General features: G+C 38.4%; 2 protein-coding genes across 3 annotated transcripts in view; both read left to right on the top strand.

Moving 5' to 3' along the window:
* LOC148822858 (myelin basic protein-like) overlaps window positions 1-22,224 on the top strand; it is a 67,559-nt gene extending 45,335 nt beyond the window's left edge. The window contains exon 4 of the mRNA XM_088929116.1: window positions 21,782-22,224. Coding sequence (XP_088785242.1) covers window positions 21,782-22,071 — 290 coding nt within the window. The 3' untranslated portion in view covers window positions 22,072-22,224. The remainder of the gene's footprint in view (window positions 1-21,781) is intronic.
* mbpa (myelin basic protein a) overlaps window positions 21,845-22,393 on the top strand; it is a 34,405-nt gene continuing 33,856 nt past the window's right edge. For both annotated transcript variants that reach the window (XM_088929114.1, XM_088929113.1), the window contains exon 1: window positions 21,845-22,224. In XM_088929114.1, coding sequence (XP_088785240.1) covers window positions 22,102-22,224 — 123 coding nt within the window. In that variant the 5' untranslated portion in view covers window positions 21,845-22,101. The remainder of the gene's footprint in view (window positions 22,225-22,393) is intronic.

Below are 22,393 nucleotides of genomic sequence, written 5' to 3'. Positions count from 1 at the left end.
CATGAGGAGCCACATTCCACCTGGGGCTGTTCAGCCTGATTATTCCAGCTTCCCTCATCCAATCTACAGGTCCTTTAACCATCAAGACCAGCACTACCCTGCTTTGCCACTACTCTGATGCTCTGTCATTGAGATACCTCCAGCTTGGGTAGTGCACTAAATAGTACTAACCTACATTACCGTAGGAAACTGCCTCAATCCACCTGAAAGGATCTCAGTCCATCCCAAAACTGATCTGCCTGTCAGCAGTCAGTCCCCTGCCTAACACCGGACCAGTTCTCCATCGGAATACGTGTCTGCTTCTACCCTGAAGGCATCCCTGCTTCCAATCCTGTTCAGATCATAGCTGCCATTTCTCTCCCATTTTCACCATCAGGCTTTGTCCCATTTCTGGTATCTTCTTCACCGTTCATTATCCACTATTTCAGCTGGTGATATATAAAGTATTGACCCTGCACACTGATGGCACAAATGCTCTTGACATACAGAGCCCATTGGATTTTCTGTCTTTTTTTTTCTTCTTGTACTTTCATCAGGCTTGACATTCAACTTGTTAAATCAGCTGTGCTCTGTCATCTCTCTCTAATGAGGTGATTTACATAAACATTAAATGTCCTTCAATTTTCCCACTTCAGCCCATGAATGAAGTCAAAATGACACTTGAAGTATTTAAGCAGTATCCAAAATCTATATTAAAACCTTTATTTTTCCAATGTGAACATAGATTAAGTTTCTTTCTGTGCTCCATGTCAGTTCCTGTGCAGTTGGTAAACGAGCAGCATTCACAAATGGTATGCAAATTAGAAGTGGCAAAGGCAATTCATAAAGACCCACCAGGTGGCTGAACCAGTAAAGGCACTTGCCTAGGTGCAGGTTGAGCTCTGTGATCATGGGTTCAAGCCTGGATCATGGCTCGAGCCAGTAGTGACCAAGATTCCCCAGGCGACGGCATTCAGGCAGTGAGTGGTTGACTCTAAGATCAGAGGGTTGTGCAAGTGGGATTAGCTGGCTACGTTCTCTCTAGTGTCATCAACACCGCTGGGTGCTGCAGAGGATGGATGCTCCTTTCTTCCAGTCAGTGTTGACCTTGTATGTTAGCATGTGGCTGGAAGGTGAGCAGGGCGGAGTCTCTGCCTACACTTCCTCATTCTCCCCTGTGTGCAGTTTCAGTCTGAGAGCAGAGATTAAAAAAAAAACCTCTGCAGCACAAACAGCAGAAGAAGTCCAGAAACGGATGGATAAAAGCATTTTACCACACAAGGGTAATGCTACTTTTGTAAGTGCTTTTATAAGAAGAAAAAACTTTTTATTGAACAGGTTTTCATTAATGCCCAAGTGAATCACAAGCTTTGTATTCCTATTTGCACTCCCTACCTCATATTCTGTGTTAATTGTGTTATGGATCCTGGCTTTTCAGGAAAAAAGGTACAGCCCCCATGTGCCAAGAAGTCATATTGCGTTTTCAGTGTAGGTTACTTTAGGAAAAACTGAATCATAGTCTTTTAGCACTGAACCACAGTTAAGTTGACTTTAGAAACAGTTTACTTGACTTAAGAAAACAGTTCTTAACTTAAATTGAGTTCACCTGCATGTAAGAGCCTCCCAATCTCTATGGAATTTTTTTTCAGAAAAACTGCTCATTTTGACAGATGACCCAGTGATTATCTCATGACTATTTGCAGTCTTGACTTTTTTTTTTTAAATTTAAAGATGGAAACCGTGAAGTGACATCCATTTGCAAGATCTTTGCAGTGGAGTAGTTGGAGTCCTTTTTTTGTTGTCGTTATCTATTTTTCTATAATATGTAAACCATCCATTTATGTTGCTTGTGCAAATACAAAAATAAACTAGTGACTTTTATGCTGGGGAAAACCTGTAACAACTTTGGATAAACTACAGTAGGCTGTTTGTAGAGAACCTACAGCAAGTTACTCTCAAGACTGCATTGTATTAAACGTCTTGATTTTCTTTTCCATTATACTCCCCATGGCAGCAGTTGAACTACTATTTTTTTAACCTTTGCAAAAGACAGTGTTTACCGTCTTCAGTTGCTTTGCGTCACCACTATCATCATTGAAGTCTTTCAGCTTTTTGAAAAGTGCAGAACAAGCGAAAGCCAAAGTTAATGTTGGCATCTAACTTTTTGTTCACCTTCCTTTCCTCTCAAATTTCAAAGTACAGTCATGGCTTTAAATGACAGGTGGAGTAGCAAAGGAAATGACAAAGTCAGCGCATCCGACTCGATGCCTGGCAGCCTTTGAAACAAATGAAAGCAATGTAGCGCTGTCAGAGTAGCGAGTTCAGAGCAGACAGGAGAGTGGAATGGACATTATGAATGGAAAACATAACATTAAGAAATACATTTTTATTTTGTGAGGAAAACAAAGAAAATACATAAATAGGTTATATTGCTAAATTGTATATATAATAGTATTTTAATTTAATTGTTCAGTGGTGTTCTTAATGATTTGTTACATACTGCCAAAGCTTATTTATACACTACTCACTTTTTGTAATATACAATTGAATTGGGGATTTGTCTGGAGCCCATTGGCATATAGATCATTTTGCCTGGCTCTAGAGACTGCAGAAGTCTGTTTTATGCCCACTACTTTTACAATTGTTCACTTAGGCTCTTATTTTTTCATAAATGAAACATAAGTCATTTATTTTAGACAAGCTCCTATACCAACATAATTGTTTTTATTGGTTATAATCATTACACACTGCAGAGCTCATAGTAGTAAATATTTTCCTGTGACTGGAAGAAACACTCGATTTCCTGTATACTATTTAGCCTTTTTTTGCTTTTCAATATAAAAACACTGATATATAACAATTCCAAGACTATTGTGAAGGATGACTAGTGGACTATAGCGAAAAGTCTGCTCATTATCAACAACGGAGTTGGTTGATAAGACATAGAAATGTCTAAAAACAGTCACATATCTAAGTAAATTCCTCAAGAATACAAATGCTCATTTCAGAAAATAATGCTTATGACGATGTACGGTAACTTCCTAGATGCCTTGTGTTTATATTAACCAAAACTATTTTTTGTGATCATGCAAGAGGCAGTAATACGTAATGCCGTATTAAAGCAAAGAATGTTGCAGTGATGAAATAATAGACCTGTAATATGCTGTATTTTCAAGGAGTGCAGCTCTCTGAAAATGAAGATGGAATCCAGAGGTAGGTAAGTGAGCAGCTGGAGAGCCAAGCGAATAAGCAGAGAAGAGCAGTTTTAAGCTGGAGTAAATGGAAAGGGTTAAATCTGTGAAAATGCAAAATCAAAGTGCCGAAGCAGAATCCAGAAAACCTGAGAACTGTGTAGGAAGTGAAGTTTGAAAGCCAGGGCAAGCACAAGTAACAAGCCAGTGGCCAATCCAAAAGTGAATGTTCAAAAAACCAAAACTCAGTCAAAAAATGAGGAGGCTATTATAAAAAACAAAAATGCCAAGACCAAGTGGAAAATACACTTAAACTAAGTGCCATAGTATTGCCAAGGTAGGTCTTAAATATAATGTGTTATGTACATTCAGGTGGGATTGTTTTCCATCCATACCTCGTTGTTATGGCAACAGCCTGATTTACAAGTCTCTCAGCTGTGATGTTTTTGGTGTAGTTGGTCCTATGGCACTAGCAGACACAAAACCACATTTATTTCCATGAGACCCCTATTTGCGGTCATTTGTGACAACATAAAGGGAAAGTGACACAACCAAAGTCTACTTATGAGGGGTAAGACTAGTACTGAGCAAATGTTACAAGTGTTTTAATTCGTCAGTCTTGATTAGCCTTGATCATGCATTATTAAGTGCAATCCATTGTTAATTATCATTATTCAGATTGTGTTCAGTAAAGGTTCTACACTTCCCTTGGCTGCCTGTGCATTTACACATGTTAAATGTTGCCCAGGAACACCACTAGGTTAGCGGAAATAATTCAGTTTCTTAGCAAACGTATTCTGGTAACAAGGGGCCCAGCAGTTGACTGGACTGTGGCAATGTGATGTTTATGGTTTAATTTTAATGTGACAAAGACCGTGCACTTGGAGACCCTGGGTACTTGTATTGCCTTGTAAAGATACACAGTTGGGTTCCTTAAAATAAGTATAAAAAGATGCAAAACCAAGAGTCAGAGCACAAATGAGTACGCAAGAATATATAGCATCCAAAGTCGGGAATAGCTGATCACTTGTTGGTAATTAATTTATTTGATACATGACCCTTAAGTTTTTATAAATACATTTTACAGCATTCAACTTTATTTGCTCAGAAGGAAGAAGAAAAGTATTTTTTGGCATGTCAGCCACACATAACTTCACAGTCCTCTCATGACTGGCATTTCACTGAAGGGTGCTTGTTTTAATTTTTTCTGACCTACTTTCATTAATGACAGCTAAATGAACAAAATGCTAAATGGATCTAAGTGAGGAGAGGTTTTAGTTCTTTGGAAAGGAGAGCAAAAATTCTAGATGCATCTCTTAATGACATAATCATAACTTACATACCTATTTCTTGTAATGCCTGCTTGTCTCACAAAAATAAACATGCATATGGCATCTTAAGTAGTGTTTTTTTTATTTCACAGTGACTGTGAAGTTTCAAATTAGGATTGGAAATTTAGTTGTGGTGCTGTTTGTTCTCTGACTGAACAGAAGGTATCATAATTAAAGACGTACATGCTATAAAGTAATTCCTTACACCTACTGTATATAGCGCTTTTCTGGATACTCCATTCAAAGCTCTTTACAGGTAGTGGGGGGGCTCCCCTCCACCACCAGTGTGCAGCATCCAACTGGATGATGCGATGGCAGGCATATTGCACACAGTACACTCATCACACATCAGATATCAGTGTGGAAGAGAAATAGTGATGAAGCCAATTCATAGTTGGGGGTTAGTAGGAGGCCATGATTGGTAAAGGCCAGTGAGAAATGTGGCCAGGATACCAGGGTAACATCCCTACACTTTTCGAATATTAGGACCTACACAGACCACAAGGTGAGCACCCCCTACTCGCCTCACTAACACCACTTCCAGCAGCAACCTTAGTTTTTCCCAGGAGGCCTCCCATGCAGGTACAGACCACGCTCACACCTGCTTAGCTTTAGTGGGCTGCCATTTGTGATTTGCAGGGTGATGTAGCTGCTGACTTTTATGCCTTGCATTCCAAGCCATTTGGTGTGTTTGGAGTCCTGTCAGAAAAGTTATGATAAGGTTTAATTTATGACAAACTAGAAAGACTGTTAGGTGAAAGGTGATCTCTCACTCTTGTCAGAAAGTGTGCTTTTACTTCATACAGTTTTAAGGCAGATATTACAATCCATAGGTTTTAGGTTTCAGATATATTTAATATAAAATAAATCAACTTACTCTATATTTATATACAGTATAATATACACATACTGTACTTTTTTTTCTTGAAAAGCACTCAAAATGATTCATACATGTTCATATCCACGCACAAAGAAGGATTCAGAGCTGCAATATTCTCATTTTTCAGCAGAATTAACATCTTAGTGTATATGTATACAGTATATAAACACAGTCCTGTTCGTTTTAGGCCTTGTCTAGTTTGTGGATTCTTTGGTAAGCTTGGCTGCTGCTATAAAAGATGGAAGACATTTTCTGAGCTACAAACACATACTCATACGTTTTTTAATATTCAACTTTGTACCTCAATGGTAAGAGTTCATGTTGCTTCAGGTTCTTGCTCCCAAGGATAGGCAGCAGAACTTAATATAAACAGGAAGACATGTGTCTCTATAGCCAGCTTTATATCACCATGGTTTGTGAATGATTGGTCCAGTTTAAAAAGAGAAGACTAGCCTGTTTCAGGTTTCCCAGATGAAGGATTTGATTGGGAGACAGGCTCTGTCTTTCTCTGTCTTTCTGTCTGTCAAATGCCATGCCAAATGAGGGCTAAAACTGGGTTGTTTGAACTAGGTTCTTTCTGTCACTGAGTAGCAGTTATGCTGTTGCTGCACTCACTGCTTTTTCAAAGTGCACAGCTTTAGGGATCAAAATCTGTCAGAAACATCATCAAGCCACGCATTCCTGTAAATAGGCCTTTACCATGAGTTGTCCACAGGATTTTCCGGTTTTTAAGGGAAGATAAATCCCATTGTCAAAAATCTTTACTGTCTAAAGTCCATGAAGACAGTGGGAACCTCGTGCGTAGTTAGTAGATGTAGTAAACAGCCTTATAGTGCAACACTTTTAAGTGCTCTGCCCTTTGTCTGAAGCCAGTGTTCCGCAAGCAGAATTTTATCCATCCCTTTTGTTCATCATTGTGATCGCCTTTTTATCTGAAAGCAAGAGTGATTTCTGCTTTGTTTACTTGAATTCAACAGCAGCAAAGGGTTCTGACCTCTAGATGCTAGTTTTCCCCAGCATTTTGTGCATTACTGTATTTACTTCTACAGTGTACAGTAACCGTACCTTTTAAAAATCTGTCCAAATCAAATCATACTTCAGAATAACATTAAATAAATAGTGGGAAAAAAAGCTTATTTGAGTGAAATTCTATTTTGAAAGTCTTGTGCCTTTTTGTTTAATCACTTTTCACATAATGGTGAAGGTGAACACATACAAGGATATTTTCTTCCAATATCTAAACAGTTAGTTGCCAGATATCTCAATTAATTAAAAAAACCAACCTTTATAAATATCATGGATTGTCACGAGTCATCTTTCATTAGAATTGTTTTTTATCTGCATTGGTGTCCTGGGCTTTCTAATGCATAGTGTTTTAATTTGTTGACAGTACTGATGTTTTAAGCATTATTCTCTTGTCTCTTGCTCCTCAGGTTCAGACCGCAGTTTTTCGTCATCATTTTAATTTCAATGACGACTGAGAATACTGTTCTAGAAAGTAAAATTACGAAAAATAATATTCATTAGTGGTTGCTAAGTGTTAAAACAAATTAAGATAGCAGATAATAGTAAATAAGTCATCAACCTATTAAAATATTAACACATTGAAATATAATGCTGCAATTTAATTTTTCCTGTCCAAATTACCTAGGACTCTGCTGCAGTAATGTGAGTGAATATATTACAGATTCTTCTTCTCGCTGGCTGTAAGCAAGAGTCTTTGTATCATGATTGTCAGAATTGTACTTTCCTAGTCACTTCAGATGAGGCAAAGGGTTATAGAATACTTTGAGGCACAGGCGACTTGCAGTTTGTGTTGGCTAATTTTACCTTCTGATGGCTTACCATTGAATTGAACCCATATAATGTGTTTATTCTCCTTTAAATTTACCTTGTACAGCTTGGATTGTTTTTTCTCTTTAGCACAGAATGGCACTGTAAAGTGTAGCTATGTGCTTGTATCATTCTCTGTGGGAATTCAGCAAGGAAAGCCAGTGATTATAAAAGGCAATTGGCTGAAGAATTTAATTGGCTTTTGGTCATCTTTTGTTTTGGGAATCTGATTTTGCCAGATTTCTACTGGTTGGTATACTTGTCAGTAATTCTTGCTCTTTCTAAATCTTATACCTACCAAACTAATGAAGAGCAGTAGTACCAAGTTCTTTATGGTAGCAGATTTGCAACTGTTACCTGATGGCAAATTGAATAAAAGCCTTTTAATTAAACAAGGGATTAATTAATCTTACCAGTTGTTCCTCTGATGTTTCTGCATTCTTGTCTTACAAGAGACATTTGACCATTGTCAGTCATTAATTATTGAAACAAGTTGTGTAGAATGCTGAACAACCTTCTTACAATTAGTCTTAAGAGAACATTTTTCTAAATTTAATCACCAAATGGTTATTATACAGTATACCCACCCAATTTAGAACCATTAATCACTTGAAAACATCTTAGAAATCGCTCCTGTACTACCCAGGGAGACTCACGGGCCATGTCCATCTGCAGAGACATTAGACTACAGGAAGGCTCTATGGTGCCTGACAAGACAGTGAACGCTGACTCGGGAAGCCAGATGTCTCTCATTGATGTCATTGCATGCCTTTGTCAGCTTTATGGCAAGTCACAACAGCCACTTTTTGATAGTAAGACTAGAGTCCTTGAAAGTACAGGGTTAAGGCTAGATTTCAAGGTATCTATGGATGCAACAAATGGACAAAGATATGTAAATCTAGGGTTAAGTTGGAGCTTAAGAATCTGATGTAGTACACAGGTAACAATCCCCTTATTTACTAACTTGTAACTTAGAGGGGCAAGTTCAGCAATGCAAATTTTATTAGCTGCTTCAAGCAATTTACTGATAGTGGAGAGGAGTATCACCCAGCCCTGTCTTCCTCCACAGCCACAACCACTCAAGACATCATCCTGTGCATTACGCAGCATAACTCCATTGTGCACCAGATGAAGAACGAGCCAAATAAGACATGTTTTTGTAGGAGCTGGACAATGAATAACTTGCGATAAGAAAACGTCTTGTAAAGAGAGTCTTTCTGGGGAGACCCCCGGTCACTTTCAGCCCAAACTCATTATCTCAAATCTTCTCAGAACTCTTGTAGTCTTGGTAGTCTTGCTTGCAAAAGGACAAGCACCTTATTAATTTAGCCATTTAGGAGTCTCACAAATGATCTGTTGGAGCATGTTTTATCCTAACCAGGTACCAGGGATAAACTTAAAAAACAATCCATTTTTAAGAGTATTGATTGTAGAGAGTGAAAGCCTGGAAATAGGGCAGACCTGTAAACTGATTGACAGCACAGAGATTAGATGTAATTATTCAAATATACATCTCAAATCATGCTAGTATTAGATTTCTCCTGTCTACCTTTCATTGTGTTTTCCTTAAAAATCACACTTATAGTCTATATGTGATCACACATATTATTGATCATATATTATATCTTAAAGATGGGCCCACACTGCTTTAGAGCAATTTTAGATCTCCTTTTCCTGTTTAACGGTAGGTTCTTCACATTTCCACTCACCTGTACATACGTGTCTCATCCTGAAGTGCTGCATTTTTTTGCGTTCAGCTATATCTATAAAAAATTAATCCATACAGAAATTATTTAAAACAGTTTTTGTTTTCGTGCAGCATTGTAGAAGAGCACATCGGATTACATGCACTATCTGTAGTAAGGGCTTTGTATAAGATCTCCACCACTGCTCAGCCTGTGAAGTTCCATAAATCTCTGCTTGGAGACCTAATTACTGTCATGTCCCGAGAGTAATTTTTCCTTTAGCATGCGTTGTTTGATCTTGAGCCACATCGGATGCAAGGCTCGTGATATGTCCCGATGCTGCTGAGTTGGGGCATCGCTCAATGCGTGATTCCAGGGACAGATGCATTTTCATGATAACTAATCATTCAAAGTTAAGACAGTGTGACACAGGGTGTGAAACCAAGAGGTGTTATAAGTGCTGTAAATATCTCATCTGAGCATCACATAGTTTAAGAGCTAGCTATGCTTTTGAGAATGATTTTTTTTCTCTGCTTCTCTCATTGATTCTCTTCGTTGCTTTGAGTTCAGAGAAGCCTGAGCATCTTTGAAATACTTACCTAATTCCCGGTATAATGCTGTATTCCACTGGAAGGGGAAAATTGATATTTTCCAGGTGGATTTAAAAAACTGCTTCATCAACACTTAAAAAAATTCTAAGTAGGAAACAGCAGTTTGCCACCTGTCATAAGCAGTGCATTTCGAGCGGATGGTGTCTTGAAATTGCCTGATGTTTTGGTCTACTCTGGGGATTTGCCAGCACTATTTCTGTTGAGCCATTAGGATAGAAATCTAAAAAAATTAAGATCCAGCTTTAAACCGGTTTACCTCACCTGCTCAGCAGCACTTTGGCTAATTCTGTGAGGCTCCAGTTATTCAGTTCCTCCCTTGCTGTTGTGGTTTGCCTAAACCATAAACAGTTGTTAGGAGAAAATGCCAAAACAAAGGTTTAATCATTCTTCACAAGGATTGTGCAGTGTGTGAGGTCTGTAAATAAAGAGCAGCTGCACCCGAGTGAACTTCCAGTTTAAGCTTTAACTGTTAAAAGTTAAACACTAATATAGCTGGTTTCTATAATCAATCCTCCAGATCTCCAGGTCTATATCCTGTGCATAGATTTGTCAATGTGCTATTTTTATTTACTATCTTTTATTTGCTTTTTAACACCTCATTAAATGATCTAGTTCAAATTAAAAAAACTAGTGGTAGTTTTTCAGGTGTCAAGAGTACGTTTTGGATTTGCTGGAAATTACTTTTGATTTCAGTGGTTGCTGTGCCGTTGCAATTTAGCTTTGCTGTTAGTTTTTTATTTTAAATGTGTGCAGCAAATATTAAAGCCAAGTCTTTTATACTCATTGTGCTATTATTTGTTCACCTTGGTAGACTTAATTTTAGGCTTCAGTCTGGAGGTTATTGAAATATCAACCCTTACATTAATGGGCTAAGTGATTTGTTAGAAATTGATTTAAACAGTTTACTTTGAAAACATTATGCATGAACGCTTTACTTTAATATTGGCGAGGGATCCACAGTATCAATATTCATTGAATGTACAGCATATCAATAAAAATACTGAAGTGAACCATGCTACAGACTGGGCCCCTATATTTTTTTTTCGTAGAAAATAATGCAGACATACAGAAGTAACAGTCTGTATAGATCTTTGTGCAGAAAAGCATTTTCTTCCTCAACTGGGAAAAGGCTAACGCCTTTCCTTTCTTTTTAGAGCAGTATCTACCACTAGCTGGTACAGGCCTTGGTACTGTTTAAGCATATTGCTGGAGTTGCAGCTCAAAAGCAGATATTGTTGAAGGGACCATCTATCACTGTGGCTGTGTTCTGTGGTTTGACACCATTGTTCTGAGCACCGTATAGACTGAGTCACTCCCAGAGCAGTTTTGTAGGATTCAATGACATTAGGCTGCCGTTCTCATTTTCTCTATCCAAGCCTCTTAAACCTTTCATAATCCTCACTTGAAAAGTTACTCGTAGCTGACTCTTCAACTACAGATTTGCATGTGTGCTGTGGTGAATGATTCCTTTTTTTTTAGTTTAGTAAGTTAGTGAGGAATGTTTCCTTGGTGCACAAAATGTTCAAAGTTAAATGGATTTGCACTGAAGAATATTGCTTGCATATCAAAAATGATTGCCTTAAAAATACTTGGCATTCTGGAAGATTCTCACCTCTGCAGCAAAATAGCTCTCACTCTCACAACTGCAGAAAATAGATGCTCTTTTTTTTCTGGGAATAATTGGTATACCATCTGTACAGCTGAAGTTCCTCTCATTTTTTGTGGTGCTTTAGTCTCTCATTCCATATCAGTTGGTGTGGGGGTTCAGTGATCTGCTGCTGAGAGTCACACTTAAGAGCCACAATAGGTGCACTGCACAAGTTTTCCAGAGATATTCCACAGCAAAGGTTTCTGTAAGAATACTATGAAATCTTTAAAAAATCCGATTTATTCTTAGCAGTGGAATAAGTTAAAAACTTTGGCAATTGAAATCAGTCTAGTGAAATGCAAAAATTTGCAGGGGAACATATACACGTAGAAAGTTATGAGAGGCAGGAGTGGACTACAGTCTCCCAGTGTCAATGTGAACAGTGGGATGTTGAGGAGGTGATCGGTAGACTGTCCTATTCACAGTAGTAACAGTTGAAAATCTACAGTGTTGAGGAGGTGATCAGTAGATTAGATTTTCTGTTGTTACTGTTGAATAGTGCAGTGTTGAGGAGGTGATCAGTGTAAATGGGAGCACTAAGGAGAAGATCAGTTGTATGTAGATCTACCAGTGTCAATGTGAACAGTGGGAGTTGGAGGATATATTAATGTCTAACTAGTAAAAACAATTGGGGATCACGTTATGCCAGTTAGAACTGCATATCACAGCGAGCACCTTAATCTTTTGGCTTCTAACTGAATAAATGAATCAGGCATTCTGTATGGATAGGAGATAAAATAAACTCTTGGCAATTTAGATCTGTTAATTGCTATTAATAAATACTGAAAATAGGGTATATCTCTCCTAATTTCACCAAATGCAGAAAAATCTGACTAGAATTGTGCATCATGCATCACAGAATTAAACCCGTAGAGAAATCTGAGGAGGGATATTATCGCTGTAACACAATCAGTATGTACAGCAACTGCCTTCAGTACTTGTGGATGTTGAAATTTGTAGCACATCATATACTGTATATTAGTCATCTGGTTAAATTACAAAAATAATGAGCGCTCAAAACTGTAGATTACGTTAACTGAAGCTTTCGACCAAGATATTCATCATATCTGGTGCAATCGGGTGTAGGAGGCTTGATTCAAACATGAGTCATCTTTCTTGAAATTGTTTTGTGTCTTCTGAAGTTTTTTTTCCCCAAAAAGGTGATTAATGGTTAAATGTAGGTCTGACTGTATCAGGAGCCTCCTGTCTCCCTTCCTGTAGTAGGACGGTTAGACATTTTACATTTCTTCCTTCCCTTACTTTTTAAAGCAGATAAATTGGAGTATGTTCTTCTCGTAGGGTTTCCAAAACCAGAAATTAATAAACTTTCACCCAGCTATTGAACTCGTAGAGTGGAACCTAGCGTGTTTTGTTTTCTTCCGTAAGCAATTAGTCCACTCACATATATGAAGAAAAACACGGAAAGGAACCATTGCTAGCCCTCACTTTTCAAGATAACGTTGCCTTTGTGCCATCAGTATGTTTGAGCAACACTTCCAGTGAAGTGGCCAGCAATTAGAGAGAAGTCCTGTGTAATAGACACCAGCTTTTTTATCATCTTTGTTGATTTGTCCTGAGACCTCACGTGTTGCCCCTTCTTGATGCCTTATCCTGACATGACAACATTTCAGTGGGACAGTGCGCTTCCTCATAATACTGTACAACAGTCATGCCCTACTTGCCAAGTGTGAGCCCTATCGAAGATATTGTATGTGGGACCAGCTGGTGTCTGTGTGAGATCTTGGAGTCCTGGTCACCAGTGCACAGGCACATGCTTAACCAGTTTATATGGAAGGAATGGGATAGAATCACACCAGACAGTATCTGCAACCTCATTCAAAGCATGCAGCTTGTATTGTTTCAAATATTGGACACACAGACTACCAGACTGTAACTATCACAGTAAAACCCCCTTTGACAAATGTTAATCAACATAATATACTGTATATGGTTACAGTATGTGAGTTCATAAAATGTTACTGTACCTACTAAATGTCTTAAGAGGATTCTTTGGCTACTCATTGTACCATTTATAACGGGAGAAAAGGAAAGTACAGAAGTCTTTTCAGGTAATGAAAATGCTCGCAATCTCTGCTCATAAATTGCTAGCAGTTAGCTGCTGCTTAGTTATAGATGAGGACAATTGCAAACCGTTTTAAATATGTTTATGATATCAATTTGGTTATGACCTGAGCAGCAAAACTTAAAGGATCCTCTAAAATCAACCTCTTGGCAGCTTTTGCCTGTATGCATTTAAATAAGACCACCGTCATAGCTCAGACTGAAACAAAGTAAGGTAAACAAATGGTTGCTTATTATTGTGTTACTAAAGATGTAACAGTTTGCCTGGTAATAATTTCATTCTTTCAGCACACTCAACATTTTCTTCTAACACTATATAACGTTTATATTTAGAATGAAAGTGAAGAATTCTTATCTGACCTAGAAATCTTGTGCCTTGATTTCTGAAGTATTTACACATTGTTAGTCTTGGATAGAAAACGGGACAGTGCAGAACAGTAAAAATCTCCCTATGGTGACAGTCCAGTGATTCCATCAGCACTTGGCAACAGTCTGTGCAGTGAAGCAAGCATAACGCTGTAATGTCTTGTTAAATCAATAAATTCAGTTTTTATTGCTAACAATGAAGCCCTCATTTTCAGCAGTGCTAAAAAATAATCATCCTGTTGAAGCACAGGAGAGGAAGCTGATGCATAAAAATTGTGCTTAACAAGAAAACAGGTCTTTATCCATTCAAGCAGAATGCTTAGTGCTTGGTTTTAAGGAATAATCCGACAAATGAAAGATCTTCTGAAATGCTCCTTCATGCTTCAGGGATATCAACTGCCTGAGGCCCATTCTTCTTCTAAGCTAAAAAGATGATTCGATAAGTATCCCTTTTGGATGGACTTGCATGGATTCCCAAACAGTACATCTGTCATGCGGATGTATCTCATGTTTGATCCCTTGTATTGACTCCAGGACAGGGAGTCAGAGTATAATTGGTCAGTGAAATGCAGTTAAACTGCTATTGAAAGACTAATGCCAAATAGTTGTTCAAAGGCTGTTTTTTAAAGATGTTTTTCCATTTATTTTGTCTGCAAAAGTATTGAAAATACTGAACCAGAAACTGTGGATCCAAGGTGTAGTTAAAAATGAGGAATGTGCACAGCATTAATATCAGTTGTACAACTTGGATTGAAAAATTCCCAAATTAAGAACATTAAAACTTTTCCAATAGAGAAGGCCATTCAACCGATGTCCAACATGTTTAGTAGATAATTGATCCAATGATCTCATCCAGACATTTCATGAAAGAGGCACTGGTATCGTCAACATGAGTTGGATAGTATGTTCTAGTTTTGACCATTGTATCCAGTTTTCAACGTAGGTAAAAACAAGCTCTCTCCATTATAAGCACAAGAATTTAGATAACAGTGGGGATCTTAACTGCTAATCAGTAGACTATGAAGCATACAGTAAAACTTAAAGTACCTGCTAGAAACATCCAGTGTTTTCTTTGCCAAAAATAACATGATACTTAACTACATGTACAAATAAATCAGCGTAAAATGGTGTGATAGGACTAATTCCAATCTCAGCAATCCAAGAAGAGTGCATGCCACTGTTGTGTACTTACCGGAATCCCCACAAGGCAGTGTGCTTTGGAGTGGGAGTTGTTTGTGGGAAAAGGCTTTGGTACCAGTTTAAACTCATTTCTAGAATGGATTTCCATAGTAGTTTTGTTGCAGTTCAAAGAGGAGATAATATTTTATTGGGAGACACATTGCACACTGCAAATAATGATCATTGTTTTGTTTGTTTTTTACCTTATAGCTAGGCTTTCCCCAAGACAGACCTATTTAAAGATACCAGCTAACTCGCCACACCTCAGTCAGCGAAACTGGCTACAGATACTATAAAACAACAGTATGGCTAAAAGAATATACATGGTTAAATATTAAACAACATTCATATTTTTCTAAATACTGTATATGCAAATCAATTAAAAGGCCCACTGTTCTTAACAAATTTAATCTCCAAAGTGTTTATTTCTAATTGCAAGTTTTTTATTCCCCCTTTTCTACTACATTTTATCTTTGTAATTTCAGAATACAACCCTCATTGTGTCCTCTTAGGCAGGATTTATCTGACCTTAAGATTTTACTGCAGTGCTACATTCACATGTTTTAAATCATAGGTTCCCTTGGAAGCTTCCCTTACAGTACATAAGCTAAACCAAGTGGCCAGCAGATAAATTATTGGGATAATAACTAATCACTCCTGGAATTGGAATTATCTGTGTCCTTTTTTAGGAGGACGTTGTGGGAAGTTACTATAGACCCAGTAGCCAAGACCAGGATCTGATTTCTGTTGTTTTAAAGCTTTAAAATTTTTCGCTTTATTTAGTGGAAGGGAAAAGCCTTTAAGGTTTTATTTTTCACACCAGAATTTATCATGATCTGCTGTATGACAGGGTCTTGGGTGAATGGCTTCACCCAATGGCTTCAATGAGGCATGAAAGTAATCTTATATCTGAATGTAATATATATCATAATACATAAGAGGGGGCTGGTTCTGACAAAAAACATCCCAAGTCTGGGTGTTCCCAAAGAAGCCATTAAGATGTGCTCAGAGTCGATCATTGATAAAAGCTAGAGCAAGGTATTTCCAGAGTAACAGGCTTATGAACCTCACTCACGAAGCCGTAATAAAAATTATAAAAACATGCTAGAAAAGATACAGATGAAGAGCAGCCAAACAACAGCTTTTATCATTAAGGGCATTTGATCCTGCTTCTACTATTAATAATATGGCATTTCAGTGTGAAAATTCAGTCATTTCAGTAATCACGGCTTCTTTAAGGAACTAACACAACTTGAATCGGAGCAAACCACTGCCTTTGGATACAACATGAGATTTTTTTAAATTGTATTTTCTTAGTCTGTAATACTGTACTTCCATTCAACCTTAGGAATGCATTAACCCCCCCAAAGAAACAAAATACAAATTGCAAACCTAATACAGTATTTGATGAAACCCATCTTTTTGGTAAATACAAGAAACCTCGGGCAAATGGAAACCTGCCACTGTGAGATTAGAAAATGACTACGGGTTGAGGTGTTGATGATAGCTAGACGAGTTGATCAGGTTAACAAAACTAGATTGACTAGATCAATACTTATTTGTTATCATTTTGCTTAGGGATAGCAACTGGATGAGTGAGGGACTTTTAGTACTGTATTTTTATGATGTTAGTTTGAGACTGTTTAATCATAGAAGCACAATTTCCCGTCCTTTGATATATTTCTCAGTGTGCTGTAGTCCTTGTCTGTCTCTCTGTAAATTTACCTCAGCTCCAAGCAACCCTTTTTTGCCCAGATGGATGGATTACATCCCAGATTAAATCACTCTGATAGAGGCTTTGCAGGCGTGACTGCAAAAGCATTTCAGCTGCGTTGTCTAGAAAAACAGCCTCTTGTAAGTTCATCAGAAATAGAATCTATGCACCCTTGAACAGAGACGTTATTCTTGTCAGATGGTGGGTGCTTAAGAAACACTGTCCTTTGGACGGGTTTTTAGCTGATGTGGGTGCTTGGGCATTGGGCCACATATTTCTCATGGCTTTAGAATTTCTCCCATTTTTAGACCCACCAGTGCTGTCCATGGCTTTTATTGTTTCCCTTCAAAGCTCTTTCGACCCTCAAATTAGAGCCGCAATGCCAAACATCTTTCACAAACAAGAAGGTCATGCAATACAGCTGGCCCACTCTGTACATTCCATGTCTTTCTGCTGGGGCTGTGGGTGCTACGCACCTCCTCTCATGCAAACCAGCAGATGCCTTTTTTTAGTGCATGACCTCATGGACAAATGCACATCTTTTACTACATGCTGCTTTCCAGAATGGTGTTCTCAATCTGTCAAGCTGCTGTTAGTCTCGGCAGCTCAAGAAAAAAATAAAGGTCATCTAGAGGTTTTCTGCTAGAGTTCCATCACCCTTCCAAGTTTTGAATGCTAGATTTTGCCATTTGCGTGTGTCCCTCTTTAGTGTGTGGCTTATGAGTCTGGCTCAAGTCAGGTGGCAGTTACTCTTCGTGAAAATGCCCAGTGGTCTGAAGCAGGCCTGATAGAAGGTGTCGGAGAGTTTGAGTCTGAATTTCTACCCAGAATTAGCTCCACTGTCTTTTACAAGGAAAGAGTAGATGCTTCAGGTCATGTCAAAAGAGGCTGCAAGTGCAACCAAATATTTGAGGACTTTGGTTTTGAGGCTGTGACACGATATTGATATTGATGAAATTGAACAAGTACCACCAAGCAAGAATTGCAAATGTGTAATTAACAGGGTTCCACCACCCAGAAAGTAAAATATTTGATGGTTACCCACTACCATGAGTGAGTGTTCTTGGGCCTCCTGGGTGGTGCTCAAAACGCTTGGCTAGAGATCCAGTAGCTCTTTGGATCAGAGGTGTCTCGAGCACTGCTTACACTTTATTTTCAGCACACCTTGAGTAATCTGGGAAAAATCCCGGAGAGCTGCAATTTCAGGTCCAGTCTTTTGTATTAAGAAAAGGAAGAGGGTGAAATATGTCACTTTCTGGATTTGTTTTAGGATGACTGGAAGATGAAAGCCTGCTTAATAACCAAACTGTTTTTTCCTCCTCATTTTTTTTGTCCTGTTCTTTATTTGGTTTTGACAAAAGGAGCTTTTCTTCTCACTTTATAATCTCCTTTTGGTGAGTTCTGTCCGTCTATGTAACTTCAGTTGACTAAATTAAAACCACTAAGAGTCTGCAGATTGTGGAAACACAGCAAACTGCTTTTACAACTAATCTATATAATTATGGGTAATTGTGCTGAATAGTCATACTCAAAGGGTAATGCATGGGTTTGATAAGTTGAAGACTGTGAATTTTAATCGCATTTTAAAGAGAGGTATGTTGTAAATTGAACCCCAGTGGTGTTTGTCTACCATTTGTCTACCTGTGCCATTGTTTCCTGGTTTCTCCTGATCAAAGGAGATGTCTTGTCCAATGTGGTGATTAATTCACAATCTGGTAGTGTGTTTTCCGTGTTTTCCCCTCAAAACGTTTACGAGCTAAAATGAGAAACACTGAGCAAGAGTTTCATTTAAAGCTCTTGACCCTCCATTTTCAAACTTGGTTCAGTATTCTTAAAATAGAAGAAACAGAAGGCAAAATAGATGTTGTCTCCACTTCACTTCTCCTGCTTGGCTGGGCATGGGGAAGCCAAATAATTCTCTGCACAAAATACTTTCTTCTTGAAAGTGCCATGTACTTGTCATGACCACTGAACTGAAAAGTTAGCAAACAGCGTTAAAAGCATGTCCTGTCCTCTTACTTGCTATCTACTTTCTATTCTGAGAAACCTTTTGTGTAAGGAGCTTATTTTAGATGGTATCTTAATTTGCATAGAGATTAACCAAGCAGGAGTCCATTGCATCATTATGAAATCTGCATAAAACATTACAAAAGAATAAGCATTGTGGCAGTGCCTGAGTAATTGTTAAAGATGCTATCCTGTGCGTAGATTAAGAGTACCTTATAAGGCACTAAACCCCCAAACAGACAGAGTTTCTTCAATAATCAGTGAGATGCGAGGGTACTGACCCGAAATGTTTATCACTTCTCACACTGCAAACTCTGTCTAAAACATGTGCAGCCTTTCAGGCCCAGGTAACTTTGATCTCAGTCCTTGAAATCAGGTAGGTATCAAATTATCCAAATTCTTTCCTCCACAAACCTCTTTTACAAAGAAAATTTTACAGCGGTGAATTATAAAAGTACTGTATGGTACAACCAAGCAGTCAATTTTGTTCTTTATAATAGTAATCAATATATAGGCCTAAATCCTCTGTGATGATTAATTTCCAATGTGAGAGTATCAATTTGTTCTTGTGTACAGTTTTCAAAGAATAATATGACCAGCCCATTATCTTAGAGTATTAAGCAGATGTTAACAGCAATGGATTACTCTTTGGCAGTTGGTTCATTAGATGTAAGCTGCTCAATGGTTTTCAAGTAATGCTTTTTTTTGCTGTTCATTGCCAAATGAAACTCCCATCTGCTTGTCATATACTGTAAATTCCCTGACTCCTACTTCTAGTGTTTAAAGAAAGGACCCACATCTGTCTTTACTGGGTCTGACACTGGACTCCCTTTAAAGGACTGTGAACGTTTTTCTCACTTTTTCATTTAAGGTAAAAGCATATGCACCCAAATTTTAAAATTCCTCCTTTCCCTCGGCCTCAGCTTTTCTCCTAGTCTAAAGAAAGTCAAGTCAGACACCTCTCCTAAAGGGTAGTCTAAGGAAAACATTGAAGGAGAATGTCCTCATCTTGTAATGAATACAGTATGTTAAGCATCATAAAGATCATTTTAGAATGCAGGGCTTCCAGATTTTTGTAAGTTGTACAGTACTTAGAAATCTTTGTACCTGGTAAAAGCTGATCAGTATGTTGTCTGAAATGAAGTACTGGAAGGAAACAGCATTGGTTCTAATAATTGTAACTAAAATTATTCTGCTGGAGTAAAACCATACCTAGTAATCTTTGAGTCAGCCACCAGTTTTAAACCCATAACTCTTCAAGGTCAATTTGAATTTTATGCCGGCTCACAGCTGTGACTCCTGTTCCATGTATACAGCTAATCAGGAGCACTGCTTGAATAAGGACACCATCTTTTCCAGAGTGTGCACTCCCAGGGGTGCTCTGGATGGATTTTACAGCCATAAACTACAACGAAAAAGCAGCTACTCAAATCCAAATTTAAAAAGTACACAGGCAAAATGAAAAATTTAACTTCCCTATCTGGGAAACAACGAGCGTTATACAGTGAAAAGCATATGAATTCCAAGCAAGAAGAATCGTTGTGCTCTTGAAGAGCAAAAGTGACCTGTGATTCAGAAAACAGGGGACTGACACAGGAAGATTGATGAAAAGTCTTACAAAGGCTTCTTGTGTCCAATGTCCAAGGAATTGGGTTGAAAAGTAATCTGTGTTTCAAATTTAAATCATGACTACATCAGAACTCCTTGATTACTGTATCCTTTGCGTCATTTTCATGCCGCACATTAAAGCACTATATGAAAGGCAGTTTTCATAATTGGTTGAGTGCTGGGAGTGTGTAATTTAGGGAGGCAATATGACACCAGCACTTTTCAGGGCTGGTCAGGTGCTATTTCTTGTAGATGCCCCCCTTATGTTCATTTCCTCTACCCAAGACGGTATGAGATTATCAAGCCACTCATCAGTGCCTGTGTGGCCCCTTGTGTATCTGATCCTTCATCTTTCCCTCTCTGTTAAGATGCAGTATAGAAAAAAATGGCACTTCTGTTACTCAGAGGTTTGTAAAGCTCAGATTAAAAATGCTGTATTTATTGAGGAGTCCTTTGCTTCTCCTTTTCCCAGCAACAGTACCCATGGCTGGCAAACATTATTTTTGTCTTTTACACTTTCTCCAGAGATGTATTACTGCAATCAAACACGGCCTAAAAAAACACTGTAGTATCAGTCTGTTTAGTTTTATGCCCATGTACTCTGCTTTAATTTCTTTTCAGGTCCATTTCAATCTCACAGGTCAGTAATTTAGGTTCCATTTTTATTTGTGTCAGCCTGCCATGTATTCTGTAGTTTGTTAAATCTGTACATGTTCAATCTCCTGATCAATAAGAGACTCATTCAGACTTTATGTACAAAGTTAACAGTTCCTTCATTTCCCATTTAGAGGTTTATACTGTATATATTATATACAAGGAAACCATCTTTTGCAAGGTCACAGTTATATGGATTTAAAGATGTCGATTTGGTTGCATACACAGATGCTTAAGTCACTTCTTAACTGTGGAACTGCAGATTGCATCAGTACTTTGAGAATATCTTTGTGGTGCCACACCCATGAAGCAAGAACCTTGAACTGAGATTAATGCTGCCTTTCCATTAGCTTTAAAATCCATACTTATATGACACAGACTCCTTTGTTCCCAATAAATAGCTATGCAGAAAAACAAAGGCCAACTGTTAAGAAATTATTAGTATTCCAATGCCCTGGTATTTTGTTTCACCATTTAGCTCTGTACAGTATCTGCATTGTTCATTGGCCACAGTTTGCTGTCCTGTGAATTGGAACCAAACTTGCACATCTTTAAATATGATCGCAGTCTAATTTTTTTTTTCTTTACCAACATAACTGAGTATCTCTGCAAACCTCCTTTTTAAAAGTCGACTCAAGGCCCGAAGTCTGTTGCAATACCATTTCGAAACCCACTTCATTGTTTTGTTTTCAGTTTTTTTTTTTCATTTGTGTGATGAGTAAAAAGCAAATGCATCATGGAGGTGAGGAATTTTTAAAATCAAGTGGTCATTGCAATGTAAAAGTCATGGTAAGGTGCTCTGGGTGGCTATATTCAAGATCTGTTTGCTTCAAAAAGTTGAGGAATTCTTGCTAAACCTGCCATTTTCTGTAAATTATCCAAGTTGCATGTTATTTCTGTAACTTGGAGGTTTTGAGGCTTGGTGTTTCTTTTTTAAGTAAGAAAAGGCCCTCATTGTCCTCGGGGCTGTTTTTCACAGGCCCCAGTTCATAGATAACCCTTGTTGTTCGCAGGCCATGTACAGGCAGATGTGAACCAGAACAATGGGAGCTCCTCTGAGAGCACAGCGGTGACAGACTCCAAGGGTGCAGAGGGCCAGAAGAATGCCTGGAACGACGCCAGCACAGCTGACCCCACTGCCGGCCGCCCCCACCTGGTCCGCCTCTTTTCCCGAGATGCCCCGGGCCGCGAGGACAACACCTTCAAAGATCGCCCTTCCGAGTCCGACGAGCTTCAGACCATCCAGGAAAACGGTGGGACAGGTTCCGAGTGCTCGGATTGTACTGAACAAGAGGCAGACTAAGTTCCCTCAGGGCCACAGAACATCTCAAATATGGCAACTGCAAGCACCTCGGATCAAGCTAGACACGGCTCTAGGCGGCAAAGGGACTCTGGTCTGCTGGACCAGCTGGGCAGATTCTTTGGAGGGGAAAAAGAGGGGAGCAGGAAGGGAAAGGTGAGCGATGAGGAATTTTTCTGTAGAGACAAAATGCATTTTTTTATTGTTCGGTAGCTGGTGTACAGAAAAAGTTCCACTTTGGTAAAATGTTTTTGTGATTTGCTCTTAATTGTTGAGTTTATTTTTGTTTGAAATATGCATCTAAGCATACAATATCGGCAATTTT

This window comes from Atractosteus spatula, chromosome 12, assembly GCF_055471065.1.
Source record: "Atractosteus spatula isolate fAtrSpa1 chromosome 12, fAtrSpa1.hap1, whole genome shotgun sequence".
Lineage (NCBI taxonomy): Eukaryota > Metazoa > Chordata > Actinopteri > Semionotiformes > Lepisosteidae > Atractosteus > Atractosteus spatula.
Note: the sequence above shows the minus strand (reverse complement) of the source record. Positions and strands in the feature narration are given on the sequence as shown.